Raw genomic sequence first — 17,223 nt, forward strand, 5'->3', positions numbered from 1 at the left:
ATCCAGGGTATTCTCATCCTCGATATCTCAAGGGTATACCTTCCCATAAGTCTCCACTATGCACCTACGGGTCAGTCCGATAATTTTAAATAATTCAATTCAAGATCCTTATCCTTTACAGAACTGATTATCTTTGCAAACGGGACTGACATCTCTGTTGCCTTCGATACGACGGCTAACTTCGTGAAGGATTATGGCAATATGGTGGTGAGAAAAGATGAGGCATCCAAAGTTAGCTTCTACTTCACACAATCAAGTAAGTCAAGTTCCAGATCTCTCCTGAGGCGGTGGGGGTAGCAAAGTGGTTAAAGCTGAAGACCCAGTTCGATTCCCCATATGAGAACATTGTGCGGATTTCTGGTGCTGTCGTCGTGATAATGCTGAAATTTTACTAAAGTCGGCGTAAAACCAAATTCACTCACTCTGATGTTCCCGAGAATACCTGGCGTCGAGTGTGACCAGGTAGTATCTAAACTAACCATGATAGCGTTATTATTTGTTGTTTAACGCCGCAATGAGTAATATTCCATCCAAATGGAGGCAATGATCAACAATATGAGCAAACTAACTACGAACAACAATCATGATTTCGTCAGACATTACATACACTGATTAGCAATCAATGGTTCTATGTTCAGTACATGTACTCTGGTTCGTTTCAGAAATATCAGTTGCTGTAGGTTTGAACGCCGAAACCCTGTCGTTCGAGGCCAGTTTACCAATTTCAAATAGGGGTCTAGCTAAAGGCTTATTGGGCAACTATGATATCGACAATACAAATGACCTTGTAAAGAAAACAGGGGAGACAATACCTTCAACATCAACTGAAAGAGAAATCTATGCTTTTGGAGAGACGTGTGAGTACAAATCACTGCCTGATGACTTTGCGTACGTGCTTGTGTGCGTGTATTTAATGGTGTATTTTGTATAATCGTTTCTAATATGCTAAATGATTTTATTCTTGCTTCCATTTAAGCACGTTTGTATTTCTTTTGAAGACAAATCCCCAAACACTTTATATTTTACCTTTCACCTTTGTATAAACTTTTTATCCGGCGGTAAATGATTTTATCCTCGCTTCCATTTAACCACATTTCTGTTTCTGTCAAAAAATACATCCCCAAAACACGTTGTACTTTTACCGATGATAACAGTACTGCACTTGTTCTGCAGGGCGTGTCTCTGAATCAGAAAGCATCCTGAGATATGAAGGGGAGCTAACCTACGCCCAAGCCAACAATGCCAGCTTTGTGCCAGTGTTCCTGGAGGAGATCGTCGGAGAGACGCGCACAAAGGCTGAAGAGGTATGTGGAGGCGCCACTAACAAACAGTGCATCCTCGACTTCGCCGCCACCGGCAACCAAGCCCTCGCACAGTCGACTAAAGCATTACAGGAAGCAGCTACGGCCGTCAGAGCCACTCTGGGTATGTTTCAATTTCAGCTGCATGCTCTTTAATGCCGCACAAGGCATTATCCCATCTGTATGGTGGCGGTCTGTAAATGATATAGTGTGGACCAGACAATCCAGTGATCAACAGCAGGGGCCTCGATCTACCCAAGTGGTATACGATGTCATATGTCAAGCATGTCTTTAAGAATGATAACCCGATCCCGGAGGTCGCCTACTGTATACTTATTTCGAGTGAGTGAGTGAGTGAGTTTAGTTTTACATCACACTCAGCAATATTCCAGCCATATGGCGGTGGTCTGTAAATAATCGAGTCTGGACCAGACAATCCAGTGATCAACAACATGATCATCGATCTGCGCATTTGGGAACCGATGACATGTGTCAACCATGATGATCACCCGCTCCCGTTAGTCGCCTCCTACGACAAGCTCAATCGCCTTTTATGGCAAACATGGGTTGCTGAAGGCCTACTCTACCCCGGGTAGACCTTCACGGGTCTATACGAACGTTGTCGATCGATGCTCATGATGTCCATCACTTGGTTTTGTGAGGTCCAAACTTCGTACGGCTCGAGTATTGCCAAATTCAGCCACTGAAAACAAAGAATAAATACAAGTTCTGACGTTTGATGACATAAATAGTGGTTGGATGTATTGTCTTTTGTCATTTGATGGATATGTTAAAAGAATTTCTTGTAGTCATTTGAGCGTTCGTCCCTACAGAATCCATCATATGTATTCCCTCAGTTCACTGCAACCCCTCCTTGATTTCATTTGCAGCCAACAGCGCCCCCAAACTCACAGGAACAACTCAGGTAAACGCCGAAGTGTCTAAAGCCTCTAGTCTGTCGTACTCCAGCACCGACCCCGATGGAGATGCCGTCACATACGTGATCGTTGGCAGCACGCCCACGGGCGTCAGTCTGAACGCGAATAGCGGATCCCTGGTTTGGACCCCAGCTTCACTGGACCCTGTACGGATTGTGTGAGTTCAACACCTCTGTTTTACCTCTGAAGTCAAACCCATTATAACAAAGCAGTTCAACAACAACAGCAACAAAAACAACAACATCATCATCATCATCACGACCACCACCACCACCACCAGCATTTGTTTATGTTATAACCGTAATACCTGTTATTTTCAGTCTAGTATCGGAGGATGCGAAAGGTTTGGCCTCTAACCAGATCGACGTGCAGATCAGCTTGTGTGGGGGCTGTCAAAACGGCGGAACGTGCGACTTCACCAAGACAAGATCTTCCACCGTCGCCAATTCGCCAGACACTTTCAAACTGGCTGCTTGCACGTGTACAACTGGATGGGGTGGTAAGCGCGTCTACTAAGTTTCGTGTACATAGGGATGGGATAGTAAGCACATCTGCTGAGTTTCGTGTACAATGGGATGGGGTGGTAAGCACGTCTACTGAGTTTCGTTTACAACGGGATTGGCCTTATAGGCACGTCTACCACTGAGTCAGAAGGTATTTTCAGGTTCAAATGTCGTGATACAAAATATCATATCCTCAATAATTATTTAAAGTAGAGTAAGAGTTTCAATGTTTAAGGGTACGGTGCTATACCCTCTGCAAACAGTCACAAATGCCTGTGATTTACAAGACGTCCGTTTGTATACCGACGGCCTTTCATCTTCTACAGGAACTGATTGTAGCACCGACCAAAATGGTTGCGAGACAAAACCATGCGGATCTCTCCGAACTTGCACTGACGTTACACCTTCTGTCGAGGCGTCTACTAACAAGGCCTTCACCTGCGGACCCTGTCCGGCTGGGTACCAGAGCGATGCTGCCAACGTTAAGTGCCAAGGTACACAAACGCACAAACAAGCCACATGGACCAAGATGCATTGTATACAGAGCATATATTCATGTCTTCAGCGATATTAATAATTGGGTATCCATGTCAACCGACGAAACTAGGTTTGATCGATATTTGTTTTGGGAATCTGATCACGATAAAAGTACAATCACGTGATATTGTAATTAAAATGTCTGACCACGTGTAGTTAAGAACATACATTTCAAAAACATTCGCTTCTTTCATGCATTTCTCCTGCATATATCCGAACTGTTTTCCCCTACAGATGAAAATGAGTGTCAACGAAGCACATCTCCCTGTCCCGCCAATTCCGTCTGCACGAACTCTGTCGGAAGTTTTGCCTGCACGTGCAACTCAGGCTACCGGAAGTTGGCAGATGGATCATGCGCAGGTAAGGTGTTTAAATAACTGAATACTATTGGGATACGATGATATGTGTCAACCAAGTCAGTGATTCTGACTGCGCGGTCCCGTTAGTGCCTGTTTACGACAAACGGGCTAGATCAATTCTAACCCATATCTCCACGGGTGTAAGGCACTTTCTAACAGTTCCAGTCTTTCCACTCACTGCCTAACTTTTTCCGCTGTTTGACCAAAAGACGATGAACACAAAATATTGTGATCTTAAAGCATCGGGTTTCTTGTGTTTTGTAAAATCTGGAATATATGAGAACATTCATTAGACAACATTCGTGGAAAGTGTTTTCGGGGTTTCACTTCTTCATTGTTATTATCAGCTCTAAATATTGTTTTTGATGTTGTCAATAATCATTATCATTAAGAGACAACTAATTTTGTTTTCAGATATTGACGAGTGCGCAGATCGTTCCGACAACTGTGAACAGAAATGTGAAAACACAGACGGTAGCTTCAACTGTAGCTGCCTGCCGGGCTTTGTCCTTAACGCTGACCAAAGCACGTGCGCCCAGCAGACACGTAAGTCCACCACCACAATCGCCACCCCAGTATCCCTCGGCCCAACTCTGCCTGCCGGTAGTCTACCTTCAAAAGCTCTCCCGTAAACGCGGCGTTGGGGTAGCCTTGTTTTTAAAGCGTTCGCTCGTCACGCTGAAACCCCAGGTTCGATTTTCCCACATGGGTACAATGTGTGAATCTCATATCTAGTGTCACCTGCCGTGATATTGATGGAAAATTGCTGAAGGCTTCATAAAACTAAACTCACCCACTCACTCAGAAAGCCTATGGTAGGGCTGCTACTGTCATAAGTCTATGGCACACTATAGGAGGTACGACAATCGTAGCGCTACGATAGCCTTGAGAAACCATCGTGCCCACATTGCATATAATTATCAACGTGACCTTTTACAACACATTTGTATGGAGCTATTTCACGCTGGCGTCATATTTGCTATAAGATAGTGTACAACCCATTTTTCATTTTTTTTTTTCAAAAATAAAATAAAAAATGTTTCATTTCCATTACCAGCGCCACCTAGCTGTGCCACCCACGGGTGTGCTCACATCTGCACTGAGGTAAACAGCAGTCCCACGTGCTTCTGTAGACCCGGATACAAACTCGCTGGCGACAACAAGGCATGTGAAGGTAAGGTTTGTGCTGAAATATCTCCAGTCACAATTTTCCTAGTATTCATTATTAATTAGAAACTTTTTCCTCCGAATACATTACAGAAATCATATTTACAGTATACCTCTTAAGTATCCGCTTTTCTTATTTACAAACAAAGGGGCGGTAAGACCCATACCGAAGACCCAGGTTCGATTCCACACATTGGTACAATGGTATCTCCCTCCGCGATGTCGCAGAAATATTTCTAAAAGCGGTGTAAAATCATACTCACTCACTCACATACACCATTTACAATGATGGCATCTAACTGAAAACAATCAAATCATTTGTCATTTACTGCGGAGTTTCATTCTTATGTTACACATTTAACTGTCCTAATATCTCATTTGAATGGTTGATTTACACTTAACTTTTACTTCAGTATTGATTATTGTCCATGAAAGAAGTGAATCAATTTCAAAACCTTGATGAAATGGAGATCACAAAAATGTGTTTTTTCCTCTTCAAGAAAAACGTTTTATGTCCACCAGTGTTGATTATAACATCCACCCTGAATTGAAGGGTTGAGCGTCATGAAAAACATGGGATAAGGACGTGCGATCATTATGCCAGAGATATGCTTACGATGTCAGTCACTAGACTGTGTAGTCGAGATTCAAGTATTAGCCTCTCATTTCTCATGCTTGCTAAACAATAAACACCAGCTATTCACCGTGTTGTTTTGCAGACATCAACGAGTGCAGCCTTAACCTGTGCTCTCAGATTTGCCAGAACAGCGATGGGTCCTTCAACTGTTCCTGTGTGGATGGCTTCAGTCTTGATGTTGATAACCGATCCTGCAGCAGTGAGTATATCTGTCATCCACATACATGTATACGATACTCTCACCTTGTAAACCTTAGACTGTCTGTCACATACCTTACAGCAGTGTCCGCCACTACACGTCTGAAGATATTTTCTATAGTAGTGAATAGGACTTCCCAACACAACAAATCTTGTGTTATGACCACATCGTACAACAATGATCAGACTTGAAACACAATATACCTTCTCTTATTACAGTCTGTACAGTAGTTAATCGGCTATCCCCAACAATGCACTTTGGATTAGAACAAATCGTACAACAGTGAACCGACTCTCAAACACAATACAGCTTGTGTTAAAACGTTTCCTACAACAGTGAACCGACTCCCAAACACAATACAGCTTGTGTTAAAACGTTACCTACAACAGTGAACCGACTCCAAAACATAGAGTATCTTGTGTTAGAACACATGGTACAACAGTGAACCGACTTTCAAATACTATATACCTTGTGTTAAAATAAATTGTCCAGCAGGGAATCAACTCCCAAACACTATATACCCTATCCTAGAATAACTTGTCCAGCAGGGACTCAACTCCCAAACACTATATACCCTGTGTTAGAATAAATCGTCCAGCAGGGAATCAACTCCCAGGCACAACATACCCTATGTTAAAATAAATTAACATTTCCTGCAACATAAATTGGCTCTAACGACAAGCAATTGATACTGGTTGACGTTAACGCTGTGCCGCAGAAATCTCATACTGAGAGGTGATACTCATCATGCAATGTTCTTTTTGTCAGAATGTGCTCCTCCAAAGTGGGGACCTGCGTGCGCAAACACGTGCCGATGTCAAGGTCGGGCTTCCGGATGTGACTCCGTCAAGGGCTGCCTCTGTGAAGCGGGATGGACCGGGATCAACTGCGTCACCAACATCAATGAATGTCAAGTCAACCCCAGCATCTGCGGAAGCAGGCAGATATGTGAGGACACACAAGGAAGTTATTTGTGCAAGTGCCCAACTGGTTATAGCAAGAATGGAACAGATTGCATTGGTACGTATACGCACATGCACGTTTATAGGAAGGTGATAGGGACTTCTTTAACATATTCTGTGTTGTGCAGTATCTTTCTATTCTCACCGTACACATCGGAGTGTTGCAAGTGGGGCGGGGCACAAAATGAGCCATTTTGTCTATGACGTCATCAAGTTCAGGCGGACCTCGTTTCGCGCAATACAATCACGTGATAAGTCAAGTCTACTATGCGGTTTCCCACGATCCAGCTAAACTCAGTCACCAGGTCAGCGACATGCATCCAGTGAGACCATGAGATAAATTCGTCAGGAACACTGTCCAGCTTCACATGCCCTCTAAAAGGTATTATTTTTTCAGATATAAATGAATGCACAGCGCCTGTCAACCCATGCACCGAAAACTCCCAGTGCACCAATTTAGTTGGATCCTTCGCCTGCAACTGTGATTCGGGCTATAAACAAGTTGGTGACAAATGCGAAGGTAAAGTGCTGTATATTATTGCATGTGTGTACATGACAACGGTTGAAATTAAGTGTTTCCATGCTTCCTTAGTTTATCACAAAGACCGTGTGTCGAAGTTGAAGGAAAATGGTGACTAAATACAGTATACGGAGAGCCAAAGCATTAATTTCAAGACAACCACACCTTCGACACATAGAGGTTCGACATAACCATGCCTGAACGTAAGCTTGTTTAGCAACCCTCAGATAAAATCTGACATTATCCAATGATGCGCAAGACTGATAAAATCCTCATTTGTAGAAATCAAGGCGATTGATGTATACAGTGTGTCATCCAATTAATGTTCACATTTCACTTTTTATAAATGATGTGAATATATGATGTTGTAGACATTAACGAGTGTGCCACGGGTCAGGCAGGATGTGAACAGGTATGCACTAACGCCCCCGGCAGCTACAACTGTGGATGCAACGACGGATTCGTGCTCAACGACGACAGGAAAACATGCAGAAAATTCGGTAGGATATTCACATTAGCATACTGTAAAAACAAACCTTAATTAAGGTCGTTCTCGATTCCCATCCGCAAGCATTCGAGCGCTACGACATTCGTAAGCCTCTGGTAAACTTGTAACGTAACAGGTATTGTTCTCTTTAACCGAACCTGGGAACGGGGAGTTTAACCTGGCACCCGCTATATCGCAGCGCTACGACTTTCGTACGTCTGCTATACATGTACATTGAAGTAAGAGAGTTGCGATCACTACAGAACTACGATTGCTTTGTGGCAAAAGACCCCGATCTACAAAACGTACGTGGAGATACTACATTCGTAAGACAGTGATAAACAATAGAGTTACGACAGGTCGTAACGTTACCAACGCTTTGTGGATCAGTCACAACATTTCGTATTTAGTAAACCGGAAGCTCACGAATATTGTAGCGATAGGACGTCACTCTGAAGACACTGAACACTAACATGAAGATTCTTTGTCTCCATATCTTGTTTAAACCTGTCAAAAAGGAACAGTCACTCATTTATTCGAATTTCAGCTACATTGTTCTCTTGATCTCAGTTGGAGTGTGCCGTCTTAAAGAAATGAACCTGTGTGTTCTTGCAGGGTCCGATCCATGTCTTGGTCAAGGTGGATGTCAACACTTCTGTATCATGAACAACAGTGTCCCGACCTGTCAGTGCAACAGAGGATACACCATAGCCTCCGACAACAAGGCCTGTGATGGTAAGGTCACTCAGGTCTATTGGGGGAATACGTCTAAATGTAACGCAGGGGGAAAAGAAGGGTTATTTCTTCTAAGGAAATATCTACATTCTTTCTTAAATTTAAGCCTATTCTGAACTATATTAATTTCGTCTAACATGTCTCAGATGAGTTCAAAACAAAAATTACTGTTATTATCCTCAGTTATAAGTTTATGCAAATAATGTCCTTTAAGAAGAAGATTCTTTTCCTCAATGTTATTGTAAAATATTACTAATGTATTTAAAGGAGAAGTCGGTATAATCATTTTTAAACATGTCCCACATAATTTAAAGCCTTTTTCGTAGTAAAATTATTTTCATTAAGTTATTTGAAATGGCCTCAAATGAATACATTACTATACATACTTTTCTTATCATGCGATTGTCCCCGTTGGTTCATAATGGTTTGTGTACTGGAACCAGATATCAACGAATGTGACATCAGCGCCTCGAACACATGCACAGATAAAAGCACTTGCAGGAACATTCCCGGAAGTTTCGAGTGCTCATGCCCAGCGGGACAGAAGCTTCAAAATGATCAACGATCATGTATAGGTAAGACCTTTCAGGATCAGTATGGTAAAGCCAACTCCAGAAAAACAAACCTCACATTGATATACGGTCTTGAATGACGCGGCTAATAACATAGATCGGAGGATAGGTGCCGTTTAAATGAGTGAATGGCTTTAGTTTTACGCCGAGTTTAGTAATATTCCATACATAGCATGGCAGGGGACACCGGAAATGGCCTTCACGCATTGTACGCATGTGGTGAATCGAACCCTGATCGTCAGCATGACCACCAGACACTTTAACCTTTGTAGAACTGTTTCTGTTTATGTTGTATAGAACAGCATTCACAAACTGTTTTTATATTTCAGCTTGCGATGACAACCACTGGGGTTTGAACTGTGCCAACGAGTGTGGATGTTCCCCTTTGGGTACTTCCATGTGTGACAAGACGCTGGGCTGTGTGTGTCACAGCGGCTGGACTGGGGACAAGTGTGACCAGGACAAGAACGAGTGTTCCACCGTCACCTGTCAAGCCAACTCCGACTGCCAGAACCTACCTGGATCTTACCGATGTCGGTGCCGAAGTGGCTACTCCCTCTCTGCCGACAACACCACCTGTGACAGTGAGTTTACATTTCAACTACAGTTACATTCACTACCAAACATTAGGCTTCAACATGTCACGAAGTAAGGGCTTGTGAAAGCTCGAAGTAAAAGCCCTACGTATTCCTTCTTATCCGATTATCAGATAACTCGAATGACTTACTTAAGTCCCATCAACTTCGTCATCATAGGTGTTTGTATTTTAGTAAGACCAAACTCGACTATCCACCTGTACTGTTCACAGAACAAATAACCTATATTAAGAACAAGTAATCTATATTTGAGCATGTTAAATAGTTACAGACTTTTAAAGCTTTTCTATCGTTTTTTAAACCTACTTCCAATGTGATCTTAAGAGTTCATGTATGCATCATTTTCATATTTTTTTCTAAACCTGTAATGTTTTATTCAAAGCGTTTTTTAACTGACTGAATTATTCTTGAATTTACCAGATATCAACGAATGTGCGAACCCAACAGATAACGTGTGTGCTCACGATTGCTCCGACACCGACGGGGATTATACCTGTTCATGTAAAGATGGCTTCGTGATTGAGGGGAAGGGGAAATGTAATGGTGAGCGAAAGTTTTTCAAACATGTTATTTTATTTTAAAGTTTGATTAAAATATGTGTTGTCTCATTACGCAAACATTAATCTTACACTTGGGGTTTGTGTTCATCGCGGATTTAGTCTATATTTCATATTTTGTAATGAAAACATTTCTGATATAATTTGAAAGTGCTAGATAGGCAGGTAGGGGGCTGTATTTGAATTAATTAACGACTTTGTTTTGAGAATAAATTATTTTACGACTTAATTAATAACATAAAATTAATATATATTGTAGATGTCGACGAATGTACCTTGGGAACAAGCGGCTGCTCGCAGAACTGTCGAAACACAATCGGGGGATTTGCATGTGAATGTTTTGAGGGCTACACGGTCGACCCAACCAACACAAGTATCTGCATACGTGAGTAGTTAGTTCACTGGTCGCAAAAACAAGAGCCCCTGAATATTTGGATAAGAACTGGTCTTCAGTCACCCATGCTTGTCTCAAGAGGCGAATAACAGGGTCGGGTGGTCAGGCTCACTGACTCGTTCACATTGTCATCGCCTCCCAGTTAAGTAGATCGGGGTTCATGATGTTGATCACTGGATTGTCTGGTGCATACTTGATTAATATTGCCGCGTGCGTGGTTGAAAACCAACCAACCAACTAAAAGCACATGCAAGTCAGGACTCAGTACCGAAGATCTGTAGCTCAGGACCATTCTGTTACAGCAATATATCCAAAATTCGAGTTATTGTGATGAGAATAGAATATCTATCCTTCTAGAACCTGACGTTGAGCATACGTTATTCACAGTTAGGTAAGGCGAAATCACTGAGAAATCTTTATGATGAGTGACTTTGGTAACAGAACACAATGTGTTTGTAACATCCAGGAATGACAAAGGACACCGTGACGATATGAATTGATAAAGTTTTAGATGAGAAACGCATAATAATATTTATGACTTAATATCATTAACATATTCTCAGAGGGCGCTGGTGCTGTTTGCTCCGCTCCTAAGAACTCCACCTGCCAGCAAAACTGTCGCCGTCAGAACGGCACCGACACCTGTTTCTGTAACCCCGGTTACACCCTCAACGTTGACGGTCTGAACTGTGACGGTAGGTGCATTAGTATCATTCGTATCATTCATATCAACAGTAGAATACGCCAAGGAGATATTTTTTGTCGAACGTCGTTGTGTCGAAGTTGAAGGAACCAGGTAAAGATTTCAAGTTAGCCGAGGTTCGACACGATTGAAAATAAACAATATTTCGAAATAAAGTTAATTCAAAACATCAAAGATCGGCGGAATGGTTTTACTGTATTTTTGTATTTGGTGTTTTGCTGGGATTGGATTGTATTCCACGATCACGACTATACTATTAGTTAAAACGTTCTTTTTCGACATAGCAATACACTGTTTGTCTCTACTAGGGGTTATCGTTAAATCCACTCTAAAACATCGTTACGTTTGAGTTTCTACTTTCGATTGAATTGATTCCCGTGATTAGTCATTCACTAGTCACTAAACAACTCGTTTCACACATGTTGGTAAACTGTTAATCTGGTTAGGTCCTTGTTTTGTATATTGTTTTGCCATGGGATTTGTAATTCGACTTTTCTGTAAATGTCCTATAATTACTTTGCTGAGTATATGTTGGTTAAATGTAGTTCCGTTCACACTCAGATGTTAAGGAATGTGACGAGACCCCCCGGCGTTGCAGCCAGAACTGTGCGGAACTACTGGGATCATTCAGCTGCTCCTGTAACGACGGCTACGTCCTCGCTAGCGACAGATCATCGTGTACACGTAAGATGCTGCTTGAAACACACATACATTCAAGGCTTTATTCCACATGTTGAATTTAATCTGTTTAATATGAATAATCATGGCTGTATTTTTTCTCCTATTTATACACAGGCAATATCTAATATATGTAGAAAAACAACAATTTTAACCTAATCGGAAGCAAATTTGTTCAAACCTGCCAACCCTCTAAGGAGCGGTACCCGTGAAGATCTGGGTTGGAACTGGTCGTCAGTAACCGATGCTTGTGGTAGGAGGCGACTAGCGGGATCGGGTTCTCAGTCTCGCTGACTCGGTTGAGCAACATGTCATCGTTTCTCAATTACGTATATCGATGCTCATGACGTTGATCTCTGGGTCCAAACCCGATTATTTACAGACCGCCGTCATATAGCGGGAATATTCTTGAGTGCTGAGTAAAACTAAAATCACGAAATCACTTTACTCTAACATTTGAGAACCATATTCAAGTTAATTTCACTTAACTCTGTTAACCGATGATTGTATAACGGTTTATTCTAATGAGGGCTCGTGAATTGTTAGCTATCATACGTCACACCGACCCCCAGGTTTGACTATAGGCAACCAATAAAATGTTTCGGTGATGTCGCCCTCATAACGTTGAAATAATCTTTGTTGATATAAACAACCACTCTCTCTCATAACATGACAAAGTTAAATAGTTGCTGTTGTGCTTCAGCTTGCGATCCGGGTAAATATGGCGCCAACTGCGCACAGACCTGCATGTGTGACGCCGCCAACACCGTCAGCTGCAACGCAACCGACGGCAGCTGTACATGTAGGAGTGGATGGAGGGGAACAACGTGCACGGAGGACATACCAGAATGTACCGACACTCCCAACATCTGCGGCACCAACGGCGTGTGCAATGAGAGGAACGGGTCCTACGCCTGTACTTGTTCCGCTGGTTTCAGCAGGAGCGGTGACACCTGTGTCGGTGAGTTGGGTGCAGGATCCGATGTCTTAAGAATTTATTGTTGGCTTTTGGGGTTGACCTACATATCAAACAGAATTTATTGAAATAACTTTTATCAAGAAATAAAACCTTGCAGTATGTTTCAGCCAATATATTACATACCACACCAAATATAAACGCAAAAAAACCCAATGCACTTGAAACTATGATTTGACTAAACCAACTATGAAAATTTATCTAGTTACAAATACGGAAACACTGCAGAATTTGAGCCTTTACACGTACCAATAATGCCTGTATTAAAATACATCACCATTACATCTTGCACTGAATTTGATTTTTCAACAGTATGGGAGTATGCTTTCGTTTGTCCGGCAATTCACTGGTTCAATCCTCACTCGTACTCTTTTCATATAATACAGAATTTGAAACTGCCAGTTTCTTTACTTACAAAATGAGACAGACAAGGATCACTTAATCGAAGCGATAATTGGTAATCTTTCCGAGACACTTGGCATAATGAGTTTTAGTACCAGATATCCATCGCAAACAAACTGTAGTCTTGCCTAGTGTCTTCGACATTTACGACCTATGCCTTGATCTACCCTGCACGGAATAGAGTCAGCGATTTGATTGGCTATAAACAGCCTCATCTTATCGCTGTAGAGAAAATTGTTGGTAATTATATTTTTCAATGGTGATTGATTTCTACTTCCAGCATGCGATTCGAGGCATTATGGAGCTGACTGTTCCCAAAGTTGTTCGTGTGACTTTACCAAGACGGTGTCATGCAATGCTGAAAATGGCACATGCACGTGCAAGCCCCAGTGGATGGGCGAAAATTGTACCGACAATGTCAACGAATGCAGCCAGAGTCCGTCAGTATGTACCGGAAGTAATGAGCAGTGCCGCGACACCCAGGGGTCATTTGAGTGCGACTGTACCTCGGGTCACATCAAAGCCCCTAACAATACCTGCGTCCGTGAGTGTGCTTTTCATGGAATTTTCACGAAGCTACACAATAGTACCCATCATAAACTTCTGGAAATGGTTGTGAGCGAATATTCGTAATATCTTTACGCTGCAAAGCTCTTCACAATCATACATGTTGGAAAGAAACTTGACAGTTTGGTTCTTTTTTGTTTTCAGCCTGTAACTTTGGTTTCTATGGCAACGGATGCTCCACCCAATGTCTCTGTGTCGCTGGCCAGTTCTCCTCGTGTGACAATCTGAATGGAGCGTGCACGTGCAATACCGGTTGGAACGACACCCTATGTGACAACAACATTAACGAGTGCCTGAACACCGCCACCCCAGTGTGTACCGGCTTCAAGGAAGTCTGTAGAGACACAAACGGATCTTATGCCTGCGATTGCGAGACTGGGTATTACAAGGCGCCAAACAATACCTGCATAGGTGAGTTGTTTTTGTTTGTTAGTTTGTTTTGCACATTAATGAGCTTAGATCTGACAATCCAGTGAATGACTTCGCTGACATCGGTTTTTGCATTTGGTACATCGGGTTTTTTTCATCAGATCCCCTTATTCGCCTCTTACGACAAGTACCATGTCCTTCTTTATAAAAAGAGAAAGAAAAAACGAAAATAGAAGACCATTGTCATACTTTCGTATTTGTACAAAAATATTCTATTTTAACATGCCTAGATCATTTTTTATGTGTCATATTTCAGTTTGCGAATATGGAAAATACGGTGACAACTGTGCGCTTACCTGTGATTGCGTTGCGAACCAGTTCGCCTCTTGTAACAACATTAATGGTCAGTGCACGTGCAATACCGGTTGGAACGACACCAGGTGCGACAACAACATCAACGAGTGCCTGAACACCTCCACCCCTGTATGTAACGCCACGTTCTCCACGTGCCGTGACACCAATGGTTCCTACATATGCGACTGTAACACCGGCTACACTGTTTCCGGAAATACATGCACAGGTTAGTTCGAGTTACCGTTACTGTTTACCGTTATCCAAATGTTGCGACTGACTGAGTGAGTAGGTTTCTGTTCCTCTTTAAGTGGGAAGGGTAGAAAGAGTGAGTATAGTTTCAAGCCGCTTGTAGCAATGTATTCCAGCAATATCCCGGCGAGTGATACCAGCAACGGGCTCCACACCATGCAGAGGAGGGGTGCAGGGGTGAGCACCCACCTGTTTTGTTCTGAAATTGTGTTAACTAACCATTCAAACTCGGGTGAAAATGAAGTATGCAACCCCCTATTGTCAGTAGTGTGCACACCCCACACTCTTCCTCTTTCTCAAAAACCTTTGTCCGCCCCTGCACGCATTGTACCCATGTGGGGAATCAAAAGAGCGGGTATATTAGAATGCGTGGTAGTAATAAGCCGTCGAATACCAGGTTTTCATTTCGAACCCACTAGAAATGAATAACACCGACTCCCATTTCAAATGTGATTTTTGATTTTTCAGACGTCAACGAATGTGACACTAATAATGGAAATTGCACCTATGTATGCAACAACTCTCCCGGAAGTTACTTCTGCTCATGCCCACTGGGTTACAACGGAAGCGGAAATGCTTGCACAAGTAAGTGTCACGGTCTTCGTAATGGCGGCAAATTCACAGGGAAGATCCAAGGGGAAATCATCCAACTTTCCCCAGCTTTTGATGCGTTATTGTGGATGTGATTTGGTAAAAGCGGACGTGAGGGCTATAATTTCACCTTATATTATATATATAGATACGTTTTACCAGTTCAAGACGTATTGTCATTGTCACGATCACTGATTAATGTACATACGCCACTTATGTTTTAGAGGTATTGCCTTGAGTTGAATAATTATAGACCTTTCGAAGGACTCAACAGGTAAATAAGTTCGATCGAGTTGGTGACTCTCGATACATGGTTGCTCAACCAAACAACATTCCTAAGTTGGGGGAGGCACATCAGTCAAGAAGGGTAAGGTGCCTGTATTAATGGATGTGGTTTACATTACTCAGAGGTTTCCCAAGCGTTTGGCGTCTACGTAACATTCAATCTGGAAAGAAGCGCCGTTATCAACCAAGGACCGACATCGCAGGCATACAAATATCTCGTGAAAGAGATAGAAGCTGTGGTATGTTCATTGATTCATATCAGTTGCAAAATTCGTTTCTATAAATAGATAAAATAAGTCATTCATTCATTAATAAATAAATATAAAGGCTACAAAGTGTACTTTTTGTTTGAATGCAATTACAGCTATGCTTTCGGGGCTTTTTTAACTTTAGCATATGCCTGAGGCGACTATATTATTATATATCAGGTCATGATTATTATATATTAGGTCTTAATTGTTCCAGATAAATTCAGTGACGAATGCCACAATTCCCGCAGAAAACTACGCACCGGCTACAGTTTACAACTTGACGTGAGTGAGATGTTCCAGAAGTAAAGCCGGCTGCATGATAGCCCAGAGGTTAAAGGGTTTACTCGTCACATTGAAGACCCGGGTTCGATTCCCCATATGGGTAGAATGTGTGAAGCCCATTTTGTCGTGTCTCCCGTTATGATATTGCTGGAATGTTACTAAAAGCTGCGCGGCGTAAAACTAAACTCACTGATTCCTGAAGAAATAGAAGTATTCATTCACCAACAACAAGTGCAGTCATGGGCAACTTTGCCCCATCTTGTGCTACATCATGTGTCATTGGTGGATCAACACGTTTATCGCTTTTATGCAGAGTACTTATCCACCTATCGCGCAATTGTATCCGTACCAATTGAAATAAGCCAGGATACATATTCTGTCATACTCACTACCAATGGCTACTCTGCCGGGTGTTGTTTTATAGTAACCAATGAGAAAGCGACGCCTCATCGACTCTTGTGTAGACCAAGTTCTCACCCTCAGCAATAATCACTCACTCCGAACAGAATGTATCGTAGCTCATCCCTATTTGATCTCCTTCAAGGGCACGGCTTGTGAAACATGTCTGGTGTACCCCGCCATGGTATCGCTGAAACACTACCAGCAGCGTCGTAAAACCACTGATTTTGTTTTTGTTACGATTGCAAAAGTCGTCTCGCGATGGTTTGAGTGACGAAGGAAATACGATTGCTGCATCCGGATACATTCATTATTTACACTTTCATCCATTGTTTTCTTTGCAGGATCGGAAGTGTTATCGCTTTTAGTGATCTCAATATCAACCCTTCGGCAACTGCCTCAACGGAGTCTCTTGCCGCGGCGGTTGTCAAAGCACTAGCTGACGGCCCTACAGTAACAGTGGGATCGACCACATTCCCTGTTACAGGAGTTGCCTACAATGGAATCACCAGTAAGTTCCATTAAATTGTAGGGGTTGCATATGCACCACACTAGAGTTTGCAAGAAATTATGAAATCAAAATTTTAAAATGTGATACTTAGTAAGTATATCGGTAAAGATTATATTTCAGTTGCCCCTGAACAAACTTTACC

General features: G+C 42.3%; 1 protein-coding gene across 1 annotated transcript in view; it reads left to right on the forward strand.

Annotated features, from left to right (window-relative positions):
• Positions 1-17,223, forward strand: part of LOC137298659 (uncharacterized) — a 119,214-nt gene that overhangs the window by 42,421 nt on the left and 59,570 nt on the right. The window contains exons 14-37 of the mRNA XM_067830942.1: positions 122-256; positions 663-857; positions 1,174-1,425; positions 2,192-2,396; positions 2,560-2,738; positions 3,069-3,236; positions 3,514-3,639; positions 4,053-4,184; positions 4,696-4,812; positions 5,525-5,641; positions 6,410-6,661; positions 7,495-7,623; positions 8,226-8,345; positions 9,247-9,501; positions 9,934-10,056; positions 11,028-11,159; positions 11,729-11,851; positions 12,549-12,806; positions 13,504-13,767; positions 13,935-14,201; positions 15,231-15,347; positions 15,762-15,877; positions 16,104-16,171; positions 16,915-17,081. Of these exons, the coding sequence (XP_067687043.1) occupies positions 122-256; positions 663-857; positions 1,174-1,425; positions 2,192-2,396; positions 2,560-2,738; positions 3,069-3,236; positions 3,514-3,639; positions 4,053-4,184; positions 4,696-4,812; positions 5,525-5,641; positions 6,410-6,661; positions 7,495-7,623; positions 8,226-8,345; positions 9,247-9,501; positions 9,934-10,056; positions 11,028-11,159; positions 11,729-11,851; positions 12,549-12,806; positions 13,504-13,767; positions 13,935-14,201; positions 15,231-15,347; positions 15,762-15,877; positions 16,104-16,171; positions 16,915-17,081 (4,017 nt within the window). The remainder of the gene's footprint in view (positions 1-121; positions 257-662; positions 858-1,173; positions 1,426-2,191; positions 2,397-2,559; positions 2,739-3,068; positions 3,237-3,513; positions 3,640-4,052; positions 4,185-4,695; positions 4,813-5,524; positions 5,642-6,409; positions 6,662-7,494; positions 7,624-8,225; positions 8,346-9,246; positions 9,502-9,933; positions 10,057-11,027; positions 11,160-11,728; positions 11,852-12,548; positions 12,807-13,503; positions 13,768-13,934; positions 14,202-15,230; positions 15,348-15,761; positions 15,878-16,103; positions 16,172-16,914; positions 17,082-17,223) is intronic.

Source organism: Haliotis asinina, chromosome 10 (genome assembly GCF_037392515.1).
Source record: "Haliotis asinina isolate JCU_RB_2024 chromosome 10, JCU_Hal_asi_v2, whole genome shotgun sequence".
In the NCBI taxonomy this organism is placed as follows: domain Eukaryota; kingdom Metazoa; phylum Mollusca; class Gastropoda; order Lepetellida; family Haliotidae; genus Haliotis; species Haliotis asinina.